Source organism: Mus pahari, chromosome 13, assembly GCF_900095145.1.
Source record: "Mus pahari chromosome 13, PAHARI_EIJ_v1.1, whole genome shotgun sequence".
NCBI lineage: Eukaryota > Metazoa > Chordata > Mammalia > Rodentia > Muridae > Mus > Mus pahari.
The window spans coordinates 1,733,045-1,755,448 of NC_034602.1; the positions used below are offsets into that span (position 1 = coordinate 1,733,045).

The 22,404-nt window shown below is 35.6% G+C and overlaps 1 protein-coding gene and 1 pseudogene across 1 annotated transcript in view; both read right to left on the reverse strand.

Moving 5' to 3' along the window:
- Ppp4r3b (protein phosphatase 4 regulatory subunit 3B) overlaps positions 1-22,404 on the reverse strand; it is a 48,696-nt gene that overhangs the window by 24,615 nt on the left and 1,677 nt on the right. The window contains exons 2-7 of the mRNA XM_021210259.2: positions 21,561-21,616; positions 13,890-13,988; positions 8,968-9,591; positions 3,703-3,780; positions 2,312-2,428; positions 1,402-1,518 (exon numbers count right to left, since the gene is read on the reverse strand). Coding sequence (XP_021065918.1) covers positions 1,402-1,518; positions 2,312-2,428; positions 3,703-3,780; positions 8,968-9,591; positions 13,890-13,988; positions 21,561-21,616 — 1,091 coding nt within the window. The remainder of the gene's footprint in view (positions 1-1,401; positions 1,519-2,311; positions 2,429-3,702; positions 3,781-8,967; positions 9,592-13,889; positions 13,989-21,560; positions 21,617-22,404) is intronic.
- LOC115065301 lies at positions 16,458-16,596 on the reverse strand (annotated as a pseudogene).

Genomic DNA, 22,404 nt, shown 5'->3' on the forward strand with positions numbered 1-22,404 from the left:
AGAGAGAGAGAGAGAGAGAGGGACTGTTTATTGTTAGCATTCTAGGTTTTAGTTTCAGTATAAATCAAGAGGTTGATCAAACATACATGATCACAGAATATGTGACCCTAAAACTCTTTCATTTCGATCTTTAGACAGAAAACTCTTCCTAGAAAAAGGGGCAACTCAGCTCGCAACTTTCTACAAGATTTGAGGACAGTGACTTACTACTACGTTTATTGCAATACAAGTTTGTTGTATTCTTAGCATATTTGTGTGCAGTGTATGTGTGTTTGAAAGCCTTTTTGTTCTGGTGTTGTGTGTGTGTGTGTGTGTGTGTGTGTGTGTGTGTAAATCATGGAGATCAAAGGATAATGTCTGCTTTCCACCTTTATATGGGTTCTGGGGATGGAACCCCAAACAAACAAAGAAACAAACAAACATTCCCCAAACAAAACAAAAAACCCCTAACACAGTAACATACTTCTAAAAAGTCTTTTTGGGGTGGGCTCACACAGGGTCTTGTCTTACTCTACAGAGGATGTTAGAAAGCATAGGCTGGCCCTCAACTTGTGGTAACCCTTCTGTTTCAGTCCCAAGAAATGTTGAGGTATGAGACACAATGCCCAAAATATGACTTCTTTATTGTCTAAATTATAGCACTACTCCAAACTTTGTAAAAAGATCGAAGCAGCAATGGTGACACATGTTTGCATCACAGCACTTGAGAGACTGAGGCAGGCAGGGCTGTGAATTCAGACAATTTGATGCACATGTTAAATAAGTGCCTCAAAGCCAAAGCAGAGGGCTCAAGTTTGCTTCCCAGCACCAAGGCTGGGTAGCTAACAATTGTTTCTAATTCTAGACTCAAAGGATCTAAGGACCGATCCTTGGCACCACAGTGGTACCTGCTTAACATATACAGAGAGACCTTAAAACTATCAGAAAAACAACAACAAACACCACTCCCTAATCAAGAAACATAGGAAACAACCAAGAAAAACAGAAAGTAAAAATGTAAACAGATATTAAGACAAAACATGTAAAGCTGCAATATACCTAGCTGGTTACCGTGCACATGCCTTTAATCCCAGCACTCTGGACGTAGAGGCAGGGAGATCTATGCCTTCAGCTAAATGTTCACTTGGTTCCTGCTATAGTTTAAGGGCAAATTTTTAAACATTTTTATAGTGGGAAGATATAACATTTTTCTTATTATTCAACTTTTAGTCTATTTAATAATAGGAAATGAGTAAATAAAAACAAATTCTTATTATACAAGGTCTGCACGTTTCCTATGGGATTAAAATGTCAGTTATAAGTCCTATATTAAGAAATTTAAGATTATGGTTTAAGAATTTTTTGCAACAGTTAGGCACTTCTCCATGGTAACACACATAAAACTGCAGGGTTGTTACTCACATCATCACTCTGCTGGGCTTCTTGCATCACAAATTCTCGGACCATGGATGGACTAAACTCTACCAGATAAGAAAATATATCTGTAGCAGCTGATCTGACTTGCAAGTCATCCATGCCCTGGTAAAAGGAAAACCATGTTAAAGACTGTTAACAAAAGTTATTCTTGCATTCCCCTCTTCTCTCTCTAATCCATGAATAACCTCTCAGATTTTTAGATTAAAAATAAACTTCACTTTACAATCTGTTTCCTTCTCTAAATGGATTTATTATCTCCCAATTTTTGGATTAACACACCAAACTGAATCAAAGTATCTTTTTCTTCCTTTCTTTCTATAAATGTTAGCATTTGGGAGCAGCTCAGTACAAATTTTAGTTTTGCCATCCAAAAGAAATAGACTTTATACATAAGTCAGCATGGAGCTGAATATAGTGGGGCACACCTATAATCCACTGGCACAGGTACATATGCAACATATGTTCATGTAAATAGACACATATGAAGAAATAAAACACTTATTTTAAAATGAATATTTAAGGTTATTATTTAAAATTTCATATGAACATCTATGAATCAAATCCATCAGACTGAAATCAGAGAACTACAGCCCACTCTTATATGGAAGCTTAGGTCACTTGGTTCAGTCCTTCCTCACTCGGCTAACTGGACTGAAAAGGGAGGACAACTTACCCAATTCTATGAAACAGTATCACTCAAGGAAAGACAATAGTCTTTGAAAAACCAACACAAACACTGATGGTACAAATCTGGTAAACGAAATCATTCTTGTGATGACTCAGTATCAGATCAATGATTAAATGATAAGTTAGGACTATGTAAGCATTTTACCATCCAAAATATGAATCTATGACAAATTTACAGCTTCAAAAGCACAGAAGAAACCATAATTACCATTACAATTTCAAGAGCTGGAAGAATTCCCAATTTTGCTAAGGTTTTGAAAAAAGCGTCCCTGTTCTGAGGTTGCAATGTCTGAGAAAATGCACAAAATTCTTTGAAGAAATTAACCTGTAAAGTAAAATAAAGTAAGAAATCAATGAACATGAAAATAAAATCAAGCACACTAAAAGATTAGCTACCAGAGTACAGAATTCATTATTCTGAAGGATCTTATCTTTTCACATATCCTGGTTCCTCAAAATCTACATTTAAGAAATATATTAAAAGCTAATCTGAGCATAATGTCTTATACTATATATATATTCCCAGCACTGAGGTGGAAGGATTAGTAGTTTGAGTCTGGACAACAGTTGATAAACTGTGCCTTTCTAAAAGCAAAGCACAGGGTAGACCAGATGACTCAGAGGGTAGTTATTTGCTATCAATTCCTAGAACCCACATGATGGAAAAAGAGGTCAACTCCCATAAGTTGTCCTCTGATTTCCACTCATGCATGGAGGTGTGTACACTACTCCTCCAACCGTAAAATATAAGAGTATATATATCTATATATCACACATATATGCGTGTGTATATACATACAAAACTAGCATCACATTTAAAGTAAACTTAGCTTTATTTGTCAAACATTGATCTGCTCTAAACATAAAAGACTGTCATGTAAGGCACTTGCATAAAAAAACATCCTACAAAAAAACAGTGCCTGGTTTACTGAGGGCACTACAAAAAGCACAACAAGGATGTGAGTACTGACAAGAACAGATGACTCTCTACTTCAAAATACTAATTTTAAAACCACTCAATAACTATCAAAGATAATTTAAAATTTTTTTATTTAGTTTTGGTTTTTCAGGACAAAGTGTTTCTCTGTGTAGCCCTGTCTTGGAACTCACTCTGTAGATCAAGGTGGCCTTGAACTCAGAGATCTGACTGCCTTTGCCTTCCAAGCGCTGGGATTCAAGGTGTGCACCATCATGCCCGGCCATCACCAATTTTAATTATCTTGCATTATTTTATAAAATCTGCAATTTGATTACATTTCAAAGAAGGCAACATCTGGTTAACAGTAATTGTTACTTTCACCTCTAAAATACAGTTACCTCTTAAGAGAAAAACAAAACAAACTCGATGCCTGCTAAAAAGCTCTTTATAAATGTATCAAAAAGCCTAAACATTTCTAAGGAACCAAATTACCATTCATTTATTTTAGAAGTATTTTCCTTCTCCATTATGTAAATACCTACTACTATAAAAAAAATCTGTACTTCTGTCATGATATAGGTATTCCAGTTTCCCTGAGGGACAATGAAGCACATACCATCTCAAGGAGTTCTCTGAAACACGTAAAAACAAGTTTTAGAGACTCTGAACAAGGAACTTACCAACTCGCGCCTTTTATCATCATCTGTAGCCTCATCTGTTAATTGTGCAAAAACTTCAGACAAAAACTTCTCATCTTCCTACATGAGAAGAAATAATCACTATGAAATATCAACAGAAGAATAGTTACATTATGCATATGCCTTACACAAAGTATAGCAAACAGAGACCAAAATTCAAAAACATTTTCAGTATGAAACCTGAAGTGTGAGAATATAAGTAGTGTTTTCTGAGAACTGCTACTTCAGTTACCTGCTAATACACACTCAGCTAGAAATACTACCACAGGTCTACGCTGGACCAACAGGAGTTCTAGAGGTAGACAGTGAATTCATTTACTTTTCATTTGGAGCACTTTTCTAACTCAATCTTTACTTACTCTTAATTTGAACATATCTCAAATAAATCTGAGGATCTCACTGTCAGTTCATATAGTACCAGAAAAAAAGAAACGAACATGATGGGGCATAAGTATATCAGTGAAGGGAGCTGGACTATGGCAGCAGGTACAAAGTCTTAAGGTGGGAATTTACGGAGCACTTTAATCCATGGCCAAGGATAAACTAAAATGACAAATCACTATGGTAATTGCATTTTGATGACCCGGATCTGTCTATCTCTGTCTTTTGATGACAGGTGTTAATTTCTCTAAGTGCTCATTAAAAGAATACATAGAGCATGGGATCAAACCTACAGCCTTGTGCATGCTAGGCAAGTAATCTACCACTGACCTACAGCTCCAGACCAACTATGTGTGTGCATGTTTGTGTGTGTGTGTATGTATATACATACACACACCCTTTTTATTTTCATTATAAAGTTGATTTTGATGACTTTTTTTTTTTATTACATAGAGACAGGGTTTCTCTATGTAGTCCTGGCTGTCCTGGAACTCATTCTGTAGACCAGGCTGGCCTTGAACTCAGAAATCCGCCTGCCTCTGCCTCCCAAATGCTAGGATCAAAGGAGTGCGCCACCACTGCCCAGCATAACTTTTTAATATAAATTTGTATGTCTAAAATGTAGGAGTGATTTTATAATTGTGCTTGTTTTAGTTAGGCAAGTCATTTTCTTCAGTTTAACTATATTTTTCACAATAAAAAAATACGAAGTAAAATCATATTATGTTGAAATTTACTTTAGATATTTGCTAAAAAACAACTTTTGGAATTATGGTGCTTTTAAGCTTTCATTATATTCTCGAAACCCTTCCCTGTGAAACGTAATTTCTATTAAGTTAAATTAACATGTTTTAAAATACTTCTAATAGTAATATTTCTGACAAATAGTAAAATCAAATCACCAGATATAAAAGATGTATTTCAAGAATTCGTCCTTTAAAAATATGGATCATCAATTAACTAAGGATCTCTTAAACTATTTCTGAAATTAGGTAGAGGACATATTTATTCAAATACTGATTTCTCTGCCCTCTTATCTTTTTCAATTAGACAAGGCATTGCAATGCTTATGTCTCAAGTTTGTGTAAACAATTCTTATCGTCTATTCTCTGCCTTGTCAATACAAACTGATAGGGAGGGACTTCGGCCAGTCAGGGGAAGGAGGGGGAGGAAGAAAGGGAGGGAAGGACAGAAGGAGGGGAAGAATAGAAATTCAGATTGGTTAAGAGGAGGAAGGAAGGAGTTCATGAGAGTTCATCTTGAGAATAGGAGACCCTAAATGCAAATACTTTGGGCAAGTTGGCTGGGAGGTAACCAGATTATCTTAGGGGGTTTAAGATAGGTCATTTAACTGCCCAGGTGTTAAGGCGAAGTCTGAAAATAAATCTTTGCATCTCTGCGCTGTTACTGGGAACTAGCTAGGATAAAGAAACACAGCAGCCGTATTAATTTACAACACATATTTGTATTAAAAACAACATTTAGACATTATCTGAAGACAAAGCCAGTAGTCTGCAAGTACCACAGAAAGCATCAATGGGAAGTACTCAAAGACAAAGTATAAAAGATTGATCCTTAGCACCACAAGCAAAACTAAGAACAAAACAGAAGCCTAAATCAAACTCTTTTGTTATAATAATGTAAAAGCAGGTAAAACAAACAATCATCTTTAAATGTGGTCAGGCTTTTACAACACTACTTTGAGGGTGCTCAGTCCAATTTTAGATTCCAGGAGCTAGGCGCTAGTGAGTGGTAGAAATGGAGTTAGAACCTACTCCTGGAACAGGGGGGAGGACACACACTGCAATTGCAGAGGACAAGAGTATAACTCCCCTCTACCTCAGGCAACTCACAATGACTTATTCTAGAGAATCCTACACCCTACTCTGGCCTCTATGAGCACTACAATCATGTGCACAAACCCACATGATTATAAAAACAATATCTTAAAAATAAAAGTTCCTTGTGTATGCTCTTAAACTGAAGCATAAGAGCTGAAGAGAAGCAGGACCAGTCAATATGGGAATGAGCAAATCATAATGAAATGGGTCTAAAGCACTCCTTGGTTGCAAGGCCAAAACCTCACACATCAGTTTTTAGGAAGGCACTTAAAAACCTTATATATTTAACTAGAAAGCAAAATCAAAAGTTGGAGACAACTCAGGGCTGAAACCTCATTTTCTATAAATTATGGGGTTTGTAAGCCGGAGATTCTGATGGGTTGGCACTAAGTTCAACTCTTACCTGTGGACACTGGGAATATATAACAAATGTCACACTTGAAGACTGCTGTCCTCTATCATTTCTGGGAGAAAGAGAAATTTAAACTTCCTGTTCTGAAAGTGATCTTATCTTGTAGCTGTTTACAAAATAACCTTATTTTACTGGCTGTCAGCAATTTAATTTATGAAATATGTTTGAAGTATATTTTTCAAGCATGGGCCTAGGGGTTTACATTTCACATTAGCCAAAAATTTCACATTAAGAAAATTCTTATTTGCTGGGTAGAGGTGTCATATGCCTTCAATCTGAGCAAATAATGAGAGGCAGTGACAGGCAGATTTCTCTAAGTTCAAGGTTAGCCTGGTCTACAGAGTGAGTTTTAGGATAGCCAGGGCTATACTGTGAAACCCTGTCTTGAAAAACTGAAAAAGAAAAAGAGAAAATTCACCAGGAGCTCGTAATCACATTAGTGCAGAAGTTCTCAATCTGTGGCTCTCGACCCCTTGGGGGGGGGGGGTGGTCAATGACCCTTTAACAAGTCACATATCGGATATGCTGCATATCAGATATTTAATATATTCATAATATATTTAATATATTCATAATGGTAGCAAAATTAGTTATAAAGTAGCAACAAACATAATTTTGTAGTTGAGGGTCTCCACAACATGAGGAACAGTCTTAGAGGGTTATAGCATTAGGGAAGTTGAAAGCACTGCATTAGTGCTTTCACAGATGCATATATGAAACATTTAAGATTGCTATCCTGTATCATTCCTGGGAGGAAGAGAAACATTCTTCTTCTGAAAGCAGTCTTACCCTGTAGCAGCTCTGTTGCATTTACATTTCATTAATGTATTTCCATTATACACACATACATACACGCACACATGTGCACATACACACACACAAACATAGTAAGTTTATATAACTTATTTAAACTACTTTTTGGATAACTAACCTAATAGGCTATTACTTATATGTACTTTTGTTCTACCTCATTTTGGTTCAGTGAGACATAGTGTGCTCAATCTCCCTTTATTTAATTCATACAACATATTAAAACTCACTTAAAAAAATATAGGTATACAAACAACATAGCTATGATATTTGGAAACATCTAGTATCTAATTAAACATTTCTTCATAGAAGCCTTGGAAGTGGGCTTTAGAAAATAAGCATTCAGCACTCACTTGTACGTGCCAGTACACACATACATGCATGTGTGCACACAGGTTCAATTAAAAATAATAGAAATCAATTTTAGACGGGGGAAAAAGAGCATTTAAAGACAATTGGCTTCAGTCTTAATTTTTTTCTTCCTCCTACACTATTGGAACTAGATTTCAGTGTCACTGTAGGCAAGTAAAAGATAATTAAGTGGTAAATCGTAGAAAAACAGCAAGTAGTTTATAATTAATAACAATTTCATGGATCATAAATAAATACAAATTTCTTGGCTAGGTAGCATAAGCTTTTAATCCCAGCACTCAGAAGGCAGAATCACTAAGAGTTCAAGGTCTACATAGTGAATTTCAGGCCAGCCAAAGCTACTAGTGAGACCCAGTCTTAACAAAAAACAAACCCCAAAACCAAAAATAATCAAAATTCCTTTAAAGTTTTGCTTTATATCATAAATTTCACAAATAAAAATTTAAATATGTAAAGTGACATGCAAAATTTTACAAATATTTATAGCTTAGTTTATATAACTTATTTAACATATTTTTGGCAGTACTGGGAACTGAATAAGGGCCTTATACATGATAGGCATGCACTCTCTACCATTCAGCTACATTTCTAGATCTTATTTTTCGAATATAAAAAAAGTTGTGATTTACTATTGTGGATTTGGAAACACTTCTAAAGTCAGGCAATCAATTGAAAGCTATATTTGAGATTCTGACGTCCTTTATATAACTCCACAGTATGACTTTATTTCCAACTTCCTGAGACTGATTTTCTGTCTGCAAGTAAAATAGTATCCTGAAATGTACAGTAGGTCATATGACTGAAATCATTGTGCTTAGGAAGCTAAGAGGAAAATTAGAGGCCAGCCAAACAACGACACAGAGAAACCACAAAAAGACCAGGTCCCATTTACCATAAAAATACCTAATGTATGTACTTAACTTTCCTTATACCTATTACTGAAGAATAATGAAAAATCGATAGGTAGGGCCCAGGAGTGGTGGTACATGTGTGTAATCCCAGAAATTAGGAGTTCTTCTCAGCTACATTGTGAGTTCCAGATCAGCCTGGGTTTCATGAGACCCAGGGCCAGGGAGATGGTTCAGTGAGTCAAGGCACTTGCTGTTAGGCCTAATGACCTAAGTTCAATCCTTGGGAGCCTCATTTTGGAAGGATAGAACCAACTCCTAAAAGCTTTCCAATCATGCTCACCAACAAAGTGCAGTATACATGCACATACATAATAAATGTAAATAAAAAATAGAAAGTACCTTATACTAACACACACACACACACACACACACACACACACACACACACACACACACACACAAAATCATGTCAGCCATGCTTTCTACATTTGGTAGAACATTTAAATACAATAAACCTTTATCACCTGATTAAATTATTAGGAGCAAACACTTCAAAATATGTGAAAAATAATTTACTTACCTGCAGCATGCTGACTATTTCAACTTTGTTGAAGAAAATAAAAGATGTAAGAGTGGAAAGGAAATTTTCTTCAAAAACAGATGGTGTAGGCAAAATGATGTCCTGAATGTACTGTACCCTGTAAGTCTGATGTATTTTTTGCCTTAGTTCCGAATCTGTTATTGGTATAACTTCCTTAAACTTTGCAGTTTTAGTTAAGAATTCTCTATGTCTTTTTGGCTGAGCCAAAGCAGGATCATATTCAAGGCATCCCACGACATCCATGATACACTCATCAGAAAACATTACCTCAAAAAGTGTTGCCTTATTTAGGAATAAGATTCCTCTAATAATTTCATACAGATGGTGTAAGCCTTCAGTATTTTCTAGGTTCTCACAAGCTTGGAATAGCTGTAGTAGTTTTTTGATATAGCCTTCATTTTCCAAGGCCAGAGCCAGCTTTTCCCTACGGATAGGTGAGGAGAGAACTGAGGTAACTAAGTCAGCAATCTCTTCAAGTTTACTGAGTTCACATGTGGGCAGGTCAATTAGATGACTAGTTTCTGGCATTTCTTCAAATCGTTCTTCTTCGGATTCATCAATGAGGTCCTGTGTGACTTCTACGGATGGGTCCTTACCTTGAACCTAAAAACACCCAAGTAAAGCTGGTTATCTTAGAATACACAGTACATTAACACTGGCAATCAAACCACAAATCAGTGACCACTGAGTTTAAGTAAAAATGCCTTGAAAACTGAGTACAGTTGTTTACCTGTAATTTCAGTGATTGAGAGGTTAAGGCAGTAGGAATTCAAGGCCAGTCAAGAAAATGACATTCTTAGGACTGGGGCAATGTCAGTTGGTAAAACCCTTGCCATGCAAGCGTGAGGACCCTTAAGTGGAGCCCTAGAAACCAACAATTCAGGACACGGAAGTGGGCATGTGCTTGTAATCCCACTGTGGGTGAGAAGAAAATGCAGAGGAGAAATAACAGAGGGCAAAGAAATGGGTAGATGACGATATAGTAAGAAACTCAATGCTGCATCTCTAAGGCTAAGAGCAAGAACTAGCAATGGCTCAATTATACCAGATGCCTGAAGGGACACAAACCTTATTTATCAAGGTTTCTTGAACCTGGCAGAAGGAAGCCTTGTAAACTCTGAGTGACACTGCTCTGAGACATCTCATCATACAAAGCAGTGAGGAACTGGAACAAATCTATTGACTCTTATATTTTAGGTCCATTTACCACCATACTATTACTGTACAACATTGATATTCTTGACTCAACTTTTATGTACATAAATTGTATGATACTGATAATCAAATATATTGGACATTTAAACTAAAGCTTCCTGAGGATGTAATATTAAAAGACAATGACTGGCCTGGGGAAGACACAGATTTGTCAGGCACTGGATTAATTCTTTCATTTTTGAGACAGAGCCTCTCTTTGTAGCCCTGGCTGGCCTTGAACTCATAGAGATCCACTTGCTTGTCTCTTTAACACTGAATAAAAATGTGTGCTATGATTTCTGGCCTTTTTATTAAGCAAATTTTTCCTTTCCTTTCCTTACTTTTGCTTTTCCTTCTTTTCTTTCTTAAGACAGAATCACACTGAATAGCTCTGGCTGTTCTGTAACCCACTTTGTACACCAGGCTGACCTTGAACTCACAGAGATCCACCTATCTCTGCCCCAAGCCCTGGGATTAAAAGCATGCATTACCAAGTCTCCCTTGGGTAATTTTTAAGTTAAACAGTGCTGATTTAAAAAAAAATCATTTTGTGTGTGTGTGTCTATGCCACAGTGCACACATGGAGATCAGATGACAATGTGAAGGAGTCAGTTCTATTCTTCTACCATGTGGAGTTCCAGGAACTGAAATCAAGTAGGTAATCAGGAACAATTCTGAACAGGTACTGTAAGGTACAAATTGCGATAAGTCAAAGTGAAAATAGTAATGGATGCTTTTTAAAGTATATATATGAATAAATGGGAAGTGGACACCCCAGTGCCATGGTGTGTCTGAGAGAGATCAAAGTGATTCCCTGCTCCCACCATGGGTTCTTGGGATCAAACTTGGGTCATCAGGCTTGCAGATAAATGCCATCTCACTGGCCCATGTTTTAGTATGTCCACTTTACCTGGCTCCTTCAAATATATTAGGCATATTTACACTGCTTTTACTGTTTCTAAATGTAGATGCTTAGTAAATATGGCCATTTAAAATTTGCTTTACAGGGCTGAAATGATGTCTCAGTGGTTAAGAGCACTGGCTGCTCTTCTAGACGACCCTGGTTTCATTTCCACCCACATGTCTCACAACCATCTCCAACTCCAGGTCAAGGAATCCAACACTTTCTGGCCTTCTTAGGCACCGAAGGCTCATAGTACAGAGTCAAAGACGTAGGAGACATACTGGTACACAGATCCGTGCCAAGTTGTATTCTAACCTCCATACATGTTCTGTGGCACATGTGTGCCCACACAATACATATAAACACAAGTAAAAAAATGAAATAATTAAAAATATTAGTACAAATATATGAAGTCTCAGGCATATATATATATATATATATATATATATATATATATATATATATATATATATATATATTCCAAACCATATATTAAGTAGTAAGGGTTGAGGTGGGAAAGGTATAATCTAATATGCTGATTACTAAAAAATATTATCTACTATGCACATCTATGTTGTAGTATATAGATAAGTCAACACAGCAATTCTAAATAAGGTGTATATACCTTTCTAATATTTGAAGCTTATCATTTTACAAGGTTACTTTTATATGTTATTATCTATATTCCAAACAAATGTTTCCATAGTATTCTCTTATTTTTATTAATTTAGTGATTTTAATAGTTTTATATTTCAAGTGTGCTTTTACATAGATAAATGTCACTTCGTGGATTAAAGTGTACTAAGACCAGAGTATCAAATGTTTGCTGAAAATACATTACAGGTAAACAATTTTGATCATTTTTTAGGTCTGAAATAGTAATTTATAGAGAATTTCATATGCTAAAAACACAGCTGCTTTTTAGAGGAACACATGAAAGAAACAAAATAAAAATCATTCACAGGGCTATGCCAGTGCCTGGCAAACACAGAAGTGGATGCTCACAGTCAGCTATTGGATGGAACACAGGGTCCCCAACGGAGGAGCTAGAGAAAGTACCCAAGGAGTTGTAGGGGGCTGCAACCCTGTAGGTGCAACAACAATATGAACTAACCAGTACCCCCTGAGCTCGAGTCTCTAGCTGCATATGTAGCAGAAGATGGCCTAATTGGCCATCATTGGGAAGAGAGGCCCCTTGGTCTTGTAAACTTTATATGACCCAGCACAGGGGAAGGCCAGGGCCAAGTAGTGGGAGTGGGTGGGTAGGGGAGTAGGGGCGGGGGNGGGGTATAGGGAACTTTCGGAATAGCATTTGAAATGTAAATAAAGAAAATAAAAAAAATAAATAAGAAAAAGAAACCATATGAAAGGAAAAAAAAAATCATTCACAGGTTTAAAGACAAGTAACAATTTCAATTTTATTCCATGTATATTTTGCACGAATATATGAACACTCTATTGAATTTTTGAATACCAGAGTCCTGTTATTTAATAGTATATATTAATAGTGCTCAGTAACAATATGTAATAAGATTTTGTAAAAGAAACCATACTGCTAAAATTTTACTGATCAAGGGCTACACATCATTGGGAATAGGAGTATTCACTTTGTTTTTTTTTTTTTTGAGTTAGCTTCTCATGTAGTCTAGAGTGGTCTCAAATATTCTCATTCTCTCTCCCCCCAACCCCAGACCTGAGATGACCATAAACTCTTGATCCTCTGGTTTTCATCAGTGTTCCTGACTACAGTTTCTTGAAGTATGTGTCACAAATTAAAAACAGCCAAACAAAATTAGATTTCAATTAAGAATCACTAGAAGAGCCTGGGTGTAGTGGTTCGTGTAACCTCAGTCCTTGGGAGGTTAAGACTGAGGATCACTGATAGTTTGAAACCAGTCCGAAAGTGCCGTGAAATTTGATCACAAATAGAATCACAGAGAAAAGCTCAAGTGAGAATGGTAACAAACAACAATAAAATTAATCCATTAGAAATAAAGACCTGTACTAGGTAGTCATTGAAACTGATCTGTCATTAAAAACAAAACAAAACTAAAAAAATTTAAAATTCCAATTACCAAGTATTATAGCCAAAAACCATCTAAGAAGACAGGAGATGTGAGTGGCACAATGTGGCAGCATGAGGAAAGTTAACGTACATTAAGGAAAAGCTTAGTTGTAAACAAAGCATGGGTTTTAAATAATAGTACTACTTACTATTACTGTATCAACTGCAAATAATGTTCCATATTAATGTGAGGTGTCGCTGAGTGCAGGCGTTGTCTGCTCTACAGGAAGACTACACTATTAGTGCATTTCCCGAGCCCCATTTCCCTTCTGAGGTTTCATTGCTTAGGCTGACCAAGCTTCCTATGATCCTTCTGCTTCTGATCCTCTTGCCTCTGCCTCCTGACTGTTGGGATTATGGCTTCATCAGTGTTGAAGCTGACCCCAGGGCCTCCTGCATGCTAGGCAAGCACTCTACCTCAGTGTGTTACATTCATAGCCTTGCTTACATAAAAACCCTAAAAATTATGATAATGTTGTTGTTAATACTTTTAAGTGAAATAATCAGCTGCAATAAAGAGTCCAAGACTGAGGATATAGGTCAGTGTCAGTCAGAGCACTTCTTTAGTATGAATTAGGACCTGGGTCAGATCCCCAGAAATATAAATATCCATGTTAGAGCATTAAAATCTCACACTGTTACCTTTCTATACTTTAATACATTCTTCTGAAGTGAAAAGAAAAAAAATGAATAACGTACACAATCACAGTTATAAAGACATATTAAAAAAACCCTTACTTGACAAATTTTTTCCCAAATTTCATCACAGCCAGCTTTTTCTTGAAAACTTAGAGCCAGATCATAGTTTTCAGCTTCCGACCAAACAATTAATGTATCCTGTTAAAAAAAGTAAAAACACTTCTCATTACATACTAGAAAAAAATGTACCTATAAAATATAAACAAAAAGTCAAGAGCGAACTGACAGTTAAAGTACAGTCACCTGATAGTGCACATCTATAAAGTATTCTGCTGTGCCTTTAACATTTTGTAATATACTTTCAATGCAAGAGAAACTTTGATATTAAAGATGACAATGAACAATTTTCTAAATATGCTAAAATAGATTAGCAGGCTCTAGGCAATCCCTCTTGAGCAAGGTTGCAGATACTCCAACCATCTATTTTCTGTTATCTGGAAAGTCAGCCATTCCATTCATCAATAACTTACATTCCTACCTTTTTGCTCATTTTTATTGTATGTGTGAATTTTTGCATGTGTGGTGTTTTGAATGGCCCTTGATATGTGACTACTTGGTGCACAATGGTGGTGTGCAGAAAGCTTAGAAGCCTGACCTTTGTGGCAGTGGAGGTAGGTTTTCAGAGTTCCAACACCAGCATCATTCCCAATTTGCTATTTTCGGTTCATGGTATGAAACATGAGCCCCGAGCTCTCAGTTGTTTTTTCCATGCATCCCTGCTGCTATGATTCCTAACTGTAATAGTGATGGACTCTTATCACACTGGGAACTGTAAGCCCCAATAAACCTTTTTGTAAGTTGCTGTTTAATTGCAGAAATAGGAAAGTAATTTAGACACTGGTACAAGGGAATGGACTATTGCTGTGAAGAACCTGATCATGTGACTATATTTTTCAGAATACTCAAGAATTTTCAGGGATGGACTAGAAAAATGAGTTGACATTGTAAGCAGAGCTTTATGGCCCATCACAGTAGAAGTCTGACAGAGCACTGCTGAGAGTCAGGTGGAGTAGAGGGATGGTTCAGTGGGGAACAATAGTACCACTTGGCTAGAGACTGGTCTTGTGATATTTGCTAAGAGGGTGGCTGCTTTCTGTCCTGTGTCTGAGGTAAATTAAAAGGTAATGGACTAATTTCTTCTCCTGAGATTTCAAACCTAATCCTAACACTGATTCTGTGGCATGGTTATTAGTAACAATCTTATGCAGGAATACAATGAAAAAGAGTAAATAGGGTAAAAAGAAAAACAAAATATAGTGTTATACCCAAGACTTCTACCAAACAAACAAACGAGCTTAAGAGAGGCTTGATCTGTGGGATAACTGCCAAGGAAAGCTGTACACAGAGAATGGAAACAGCCCAAGAGAGAGGCAGGGAGCAAAGCTGGAAGGAGAAGCCACTTGATCCTTTTGCCCTCAGACATAAGCTACATGGCACTTCGGAGTCTGTCTTGATGAGTTTGCTCTGGTCCAGGATTTTTTTTTACTATGCTCTCATTCCTCCCTTTTGAAATGACATTATATATTCTATGCCATTTTATGTTCAAAGTATGTAATTTGCTTTTTGGTTTTATAGGAAGTTGCAATTAAGAGATTGCTTTGAGTTTTAGAACAGACTTTGAACCTTTAAACAGTGTTAAAAGACTGTGAAAGACTAGGGACTTTTAAGTTGAATGGAACACATTTTGCATTATGGCATGGCCAAGAGACTATGGATGCTGGGGAGCAGAATGTGGTGGTAAGTCTCTTCTAGTCTCTGGCATTTGAATATTGGTGCTATATGGGAGGCTTAGAAGTATGGCCCATCACCAATATGCAGAAAGAATAACCTAAGGTCTATTCTTCATAGAGTATCCTCAATTTTGCTCCTACTTTTAAAAAGGTTAGGTTGTCCAACTCCGTAATTAGAAACTAAGGTTAAGATTTTAGTTTAAACACATATAAACAATCAGACATTAAATTCACTATGTAATAATCTAACAGAATGAATAGGGTTGTTTTGGATACAAAGTAAAATTTTACTTTAAAAATATTGGGGAAATCCACTTAGGAAAACTATCATCTCAGGCATCATTTCTACAGTTTGTCCTTAGAGCTGTTTCTCTGTGTAGTGCACTGAACTTCTTTGAATGTATTATTCAAAGCTATCTACCCACTGGAAGAGATCATGCTAGTCTTTGTTCAAAATAGTAAAATCCTTTAAGATCTTAAAAACAGAAAATCCTTTTAGGAGTTAGAGAAATGTTACACTGGTTGCTCTTTTGGAGGACCAGGGTTCAGTTCCCAACACTTACATGGCAGCTTGCAATCACCTTCTCCAGACCCAGGGGATCTGAAACCTCCTGGCTTCTGAGGATGCTGGACACACATAGTGCCCTGACATAAAGTCAAAACACCACACACACACACACACACACACACACACACAAATACATCATTTAAATACATCTGTCTAATACCTCTATGATCCTCTAATTTGACTGCCTAATCGATTTTGATTACAGAGCAACCCCAACCCCAAATATTATTTCATTTATTGCATTCACCAGCATCCACAAATTGATGTTATGTACTTTGGATCATTACTTTTTTGTTTGTTTGTTTGTTTTAGAGGAAAGTGCAAACTAAGTCCCCCACTACCGCATTAGGAAAACTGCAGGGGTCAGCACATCTGGAGTGCAATGGGTAAGTCTCATCTTGGAAAAACCATCTTTGTGATCATGGCATCTCCCCTGTCAGGTAACTGAAAAACTGTTTCTAGGATTGGGAGGTAGGTCAGTGGCAGAATGCATGTGCAAAGTGCTGGATTTGATGACCGCCCCCCCCCATGGTACTACAAACAAAGCCCAGAATAAGTTATGTCTTCAAAAAATTTCAAACTTAATTAAAAAAACAAACAACCCTAAAGAAGACTCAGATCAGCCCATAAACAACATCCTACTAAGTACTGGGCCAATGAATAAACGTGGACAGTTCTACAATGCTGTCTTAAGTTTTGTTCTTACTCTCTGTCTACTAAGGGGGTGTGCTGAAACTAAAAGTTCATTTTATGTTTCTTAAACGAGGATCTGCTTTACTAACTCAAACCTTACCACCAGTTCTAGATGTTTAATGTTAAGACTTCATTTATTTCACCCACTTTCAAACTTAAATTAATAAAACAAAACAAACAAAAAAACCCACGTGGGTCTGGGGGGAGGGTACCCAGAATAGCATATGGAATGCTATTTGTTATGTGTGCTTAAGAAATGGAGAGTGAGTCTACACACTTAGTGTGAGATGATGACGTGTAAGAAAATGGAAAGGTGATGTGCATAGTGGCCCCCACTTTTAACCGTAGCACTTAGGAGGCAGAGGCAGGTCCATCTTTGTGAGTTTGAGGACAGCTTAGTCTACAGAGTAAGTTCCAGGACTGCCACAGCTACATTGTGAGACCCTGTTTCAAAAAACCCAGCCAACCAAAAATAATAAAAACAAAGAAAATGGTAATGAGGATGACTGTTAGTAACACAAACCACATGGACTAGAGGTAGGAGAGACTTCAATAAATACTTTTGAATTACCCATGCCAACATAGTGCACATTAAAAAAAAAAAAAGCTTTATTTTGATAACCAAGCCGCAAACCAAAAGCTCAAAGTAAGCCTACTCAACTTAATGCACTTTCTGGAAAGAACTATTACTTTCTTGGTCCCAAACACTAGATAGTAATAGCAACAGTTACAGTCATAGTAACAGTACTACTAGTAGTAATAATACAAAACAATCAATCGGACAGCAGCCTCTGATTTCTTCTCTGATCTTTTATCATTCACATGTCCTCTAGCAACTTCTTGAAAACATATCAGAGTTACATTTCTTCAAGTCTATTTACCAGACTTTCGTTTTGTCTATCACAATTATTACAAGAGTTCCCCACCCAAAGCCTTTTGCTCCCCCATGCTCCTCTCATCTAGTATTCATGACAATATCAGACTAGTTTGCTTAAGGGCAGTATCATTTCCACCATTTTGGGTCTCTAAGAAGAACTTATAATGGCAGTTTTGTTTGCTGCTTTCTCCTATCTCTAATGCTCTACTGCCCACACCTGTGGAATACAAGTTTTCTGTTTATAATATTTTGTGTTGAAATAGTCCTGCTTTGCATTTTCATTCATAACCTTTCTGTACCTCAACTGCCTCCATAGGAAATACTTTCATGCATCTTCAGTAAGATCTAGGCTTATAGAAACAATTTTCATTAGCTATCTTATCATTGTACTACTGTTTCACTGAAGTGAGGACTTATCTTTTAAACCCAGGAAAACATAACTATGTTAAATATGCTAAGGTCTATCTATCCCTATGATTTTGACATTTGGTTTACTCAAGAATGGTAGGATTGACTTTAAGCTACTTAAACATGTATTAGACACGTTGTTTCATGCTGTACTGGATAATCATTTTCTTTTCTTCCCAATGTGTTTCCTTAAGTACTTAAATGTACTGAGAAAGTATACTTCCCATCTCTCACCCTTTTCAGAACTAGACATGGTGGGGAAGTACTGTACTACAATTCAGTTATTTGATACTTAATTGTACTTATTCTAATATATTTTGGGAGAGAAAAACCCATGTATTCTGAGCAGACAATTTAGCAGTCATTTTAGGACTGAAACTGTGATTATAAGTTAATCTGAATCTATTCAAAATATTTGAATTTAGTAAAGTATTCTATAAACAAGCCATTCATTCACATTTTAATTTAAAAATCCATCTGTTAATGATATATTTCTTTTAATTTTGGAAATAACTTTCTAGCATAATCTAAAATTTCAAATGTTGACAAATGCTGATGTGATAATTCTAATAAACATAAAAATAATGTATTCAAGAATTCTAACTTGTGCTACTTAGTAAAAACTGCAAATTGAATATGATTTTGGTTAAAATAGAAAAAAAACTGTATATATTACAAAGAAATTAAACTTAAAACTTTAAATGGCTCTGACTTCCACTAGAAAGGTCCTCTTAAAATTTAAGTAAATGTCAAGTAAATAAAACAGGTGACTCTAGACAGTATTCACAGCATGCATTTCCCTATTCCCCTCATGTGTGTGTAATCTATGTATGGAAACATCATAAAGATATGTAGCCCTGAACTTTAACTTAGATGTGACTAGTTGCAGAAAACATTTTCAGATCCATAAATCTTTAAAATATATTTTTTCAATGTTTTGAACACTTAGTGTTTGTATGTATATGTGTATATATCTGTATCTATGTATCTATATCTATGTGTATATAGATATAGATATATAGACACACCAAATTTATCCAGAACTAGTTCTCCCTCTCTCTCTCTCCCTCCCCCCTCTCTCTTTCTTTCTTTTCTCTCTTTCTCTCCTTTTTCCTTTCCTTTCCTTTCCTTTCCTTTCCTTTCCTTTCCTTTCCTTTCCTTTCCTCTCTCTCTCTCTCTCTTTTTTCTTTCCTTCTCCCTCTCCTTCCCTCCCTCCCTCCCAGAACTCTGAGATCCACCTAACCTCTGCCTCCTGAGTCCTGGGATTAAAGGGATGCACAACCACTGCCTGGCTTTGAACTAGTTTTTTTTTTTTTTTTTTTTTATAAATTATCAATTTACATGAAAGTATGTTATAAGAATTTTAAAGAATTTGATGAACCACTGTATATCTTTAAAGTGTTGGAGTACTGTTTTACAAATAAGCCTCTGTACAATATACTCTTTTCAATAGGAATAGTAGCTAAAATATCNCTCTCTCTTTTTTCTTTCCTTCTCCCTCTCCTTCCCTCCCTCCCTCCCAGAACTCTGAGATCCACCTAACCTCTGCCTCCTGAGTCCTGGGATTACTGGTGGGAACCACTATGCCCAGTTGTTTGGTTGTTTTTTTTTTTTTTTTTTTTTTAGAAAGTATCATTATACATGAAAGTATGTTTTAAAAATTTTAAAGTATTTGAAGAACCACTGTATATCTTTAAAGTGTTGGAGTACTGTTTTACAAATAAGCCTCTGTACAATATACTCTTTTCAATAGGAATAGTAGCTAAAATATCACTTAACACACATCAAGAAAAGTTATTTTAACTAAATGTGTAGCTAATTGCTCATGAATATGAGCCCACACTTACATGAGCAAATGTCCCCATCATCATTTATATTCAGAGGTAGGAGAAAAAAATGACAACATTATTTCTTCACAAACAAGCAAAGACTCCCAAGTCAGCGCAAACACAGAGTACCTATCTGTCTAGTTGAACTAGAAATTAAATTTATTTAAATGTCCTTAAATATATCTAAGATACAGAGAAACACTCAAAAGTTTAAGGCAAATGTTTTAATTGAATTCTTCACCAAAAAGATAGACACATATAAAAATTTTCCAAGAAAAAAAAAAAAACCTCACCAGTTGAATACTAAAATATATTGAAGAACTAAGAATGCATTGCATGCATCAACAATTTACATTAATATTTTTATCATTAATAAGCTTTACAAAAGATGTAATTTTATTTCTTCTATGAAATGTTTATAGAATCCAAATTCTCATAGAACTTGAAAAAAGATAGACCTGATGCTATAAATACAAATCTTAAATGTCTTTCCCTTCCAAAGCCTGTCATAGTGACTTTATTTACAAAACACACCACACTACACCCACACACAAAATAAATCAAATGACTCACAGTTGTATCATACATTAGAATATAATACAGTATTAAAAAAACTCCCTATGTTAACACAAATAAATCTTCAAAGAATTGTGAAAACACAAATTTTAGGATACATGTAAAGTATGTTATCAATAGTGTATTGTAAAAGTTTAAAAACAAAGACTACATATTATTTATGAATATATACATATGCAGGGAGGGTATAAAAAGCATGTATACAGAATACAAAACAATTTCAGAATAGGGTTACCATAGGGAGAATAAAGAATAGACAAAATGAGATAGATACAAAGGAGATTTTACCTTTATCCATGTTAAACATTACAAAAGGTTGAAAAAAACATATCATGTTAATATTGTCCACTATATTATTCTCTAAACTATTTAATGTTGTTAGTACTTCATAATAAAAATGAAAACATCCACAGATAAGAAAAGACTCAATGATATATCTTCATGTTAACTAATTAGCAATACTAAAACAGATTTCCTTTCCCAAAGTGACAATATTAACAGAAAATGTTGCATAATTACCAATGTGTATATTTATTAAGTACTCATTTATTATTTTAAAATATGCATACAATTAGAAGCAGACTTAAATACTACTTAAAAAAAAAAATCCTTCTCCTTGATGAAAAGATCTAACTTCATATCACAGGTTCTCCTTGCTTTAAAAACATTTCTTTGAATTATTTCTTAATGGTAGTAAGTGAACACTGAATTTTCTTTTAAGCCATTTCTTTCAAATTCGACTCAGAACAAAAGGTTCAGTGTAGAGCATATAGAACAGACCTGGCTTAAAGACCAAAGAATACATTGTATTGCAACACAAACAGTGGCTCAATTAAAAACCAACATTAAATCACCAATATAAAAACTGCTTTTCAGTCTGAAACTCTCAAACTGAAATAAAATATATATGGTTCCTAATTTTAGTTACCAAACTTTTTTTCTTGTCTGGAAAGTATTCCCATCTTTGTCACATAAATACATCCTGGATCACAGATGAAGTTTTCAAATTAAAGATAAACAACTACTTGCCTGCTGTTTCTGATATGCAGTGTTTGGATTTATCTTTGACTCTAAGAGTAGAGATCCTGAAAGAGTATAAAAAAAAAAAAAAAAGTCAAATTATAAAACCTTCAGTAGCACACATCCAGTAAGCATTTCATGTCTTCTCACCAGATGAACATCTGAAGCTACAAATGTATTTTAATTCATATTTTCTCTCCAAATATAGGCTACATGGTTAACTTAGACTATTTCATCCTACCTCCATATGTCCTCAGAAGGAAGGAAATGTGAAATTAATATTTAGACTATGAGGTAACTAAAACCTTTAAGGTCTAATTGACCATTTGAAGACTAAACTTTAACAAAAGCTGTTACACTGAATTTCCTGTCTAACAAAACAAATTACAAGGACCCCAGGGAGATTTACCATACAAATTATATTTATCCTTTTCCTTTGACAAACCCTCCTCCATATAATGTAGAAATTAAATGCCTCTTAACTCCTAAAAGGAACTCTGCACTAGTACTACATTTGCCCAAAATAAATCTAAGATTGCTATTCTTTTATTTCTTGCATGCATTAGCTGCTCCGATTGGGCAGCTCTTGAGTATAGGTCGTAGCTGCTTTATTTCGGCTCTCAGTTTTTAATATTAAAATGGTTTCTATGAATTCTGCAATCAACAAATACAACTTTACAGTCTGCTTTAGTTTTCGAACTTGCTGAGATTGTGGAACCCACTTTTTCACTCCCTACAATGGCAGCCTTGGAGGGATCAATAAAGTACGTGCTTGGGTTTCATGGAAACAGTCTACTAACTCCAAGAGAAAGTCCATTTTAGTTTCCCCCTGCACCTGGCGACTGGAACAACG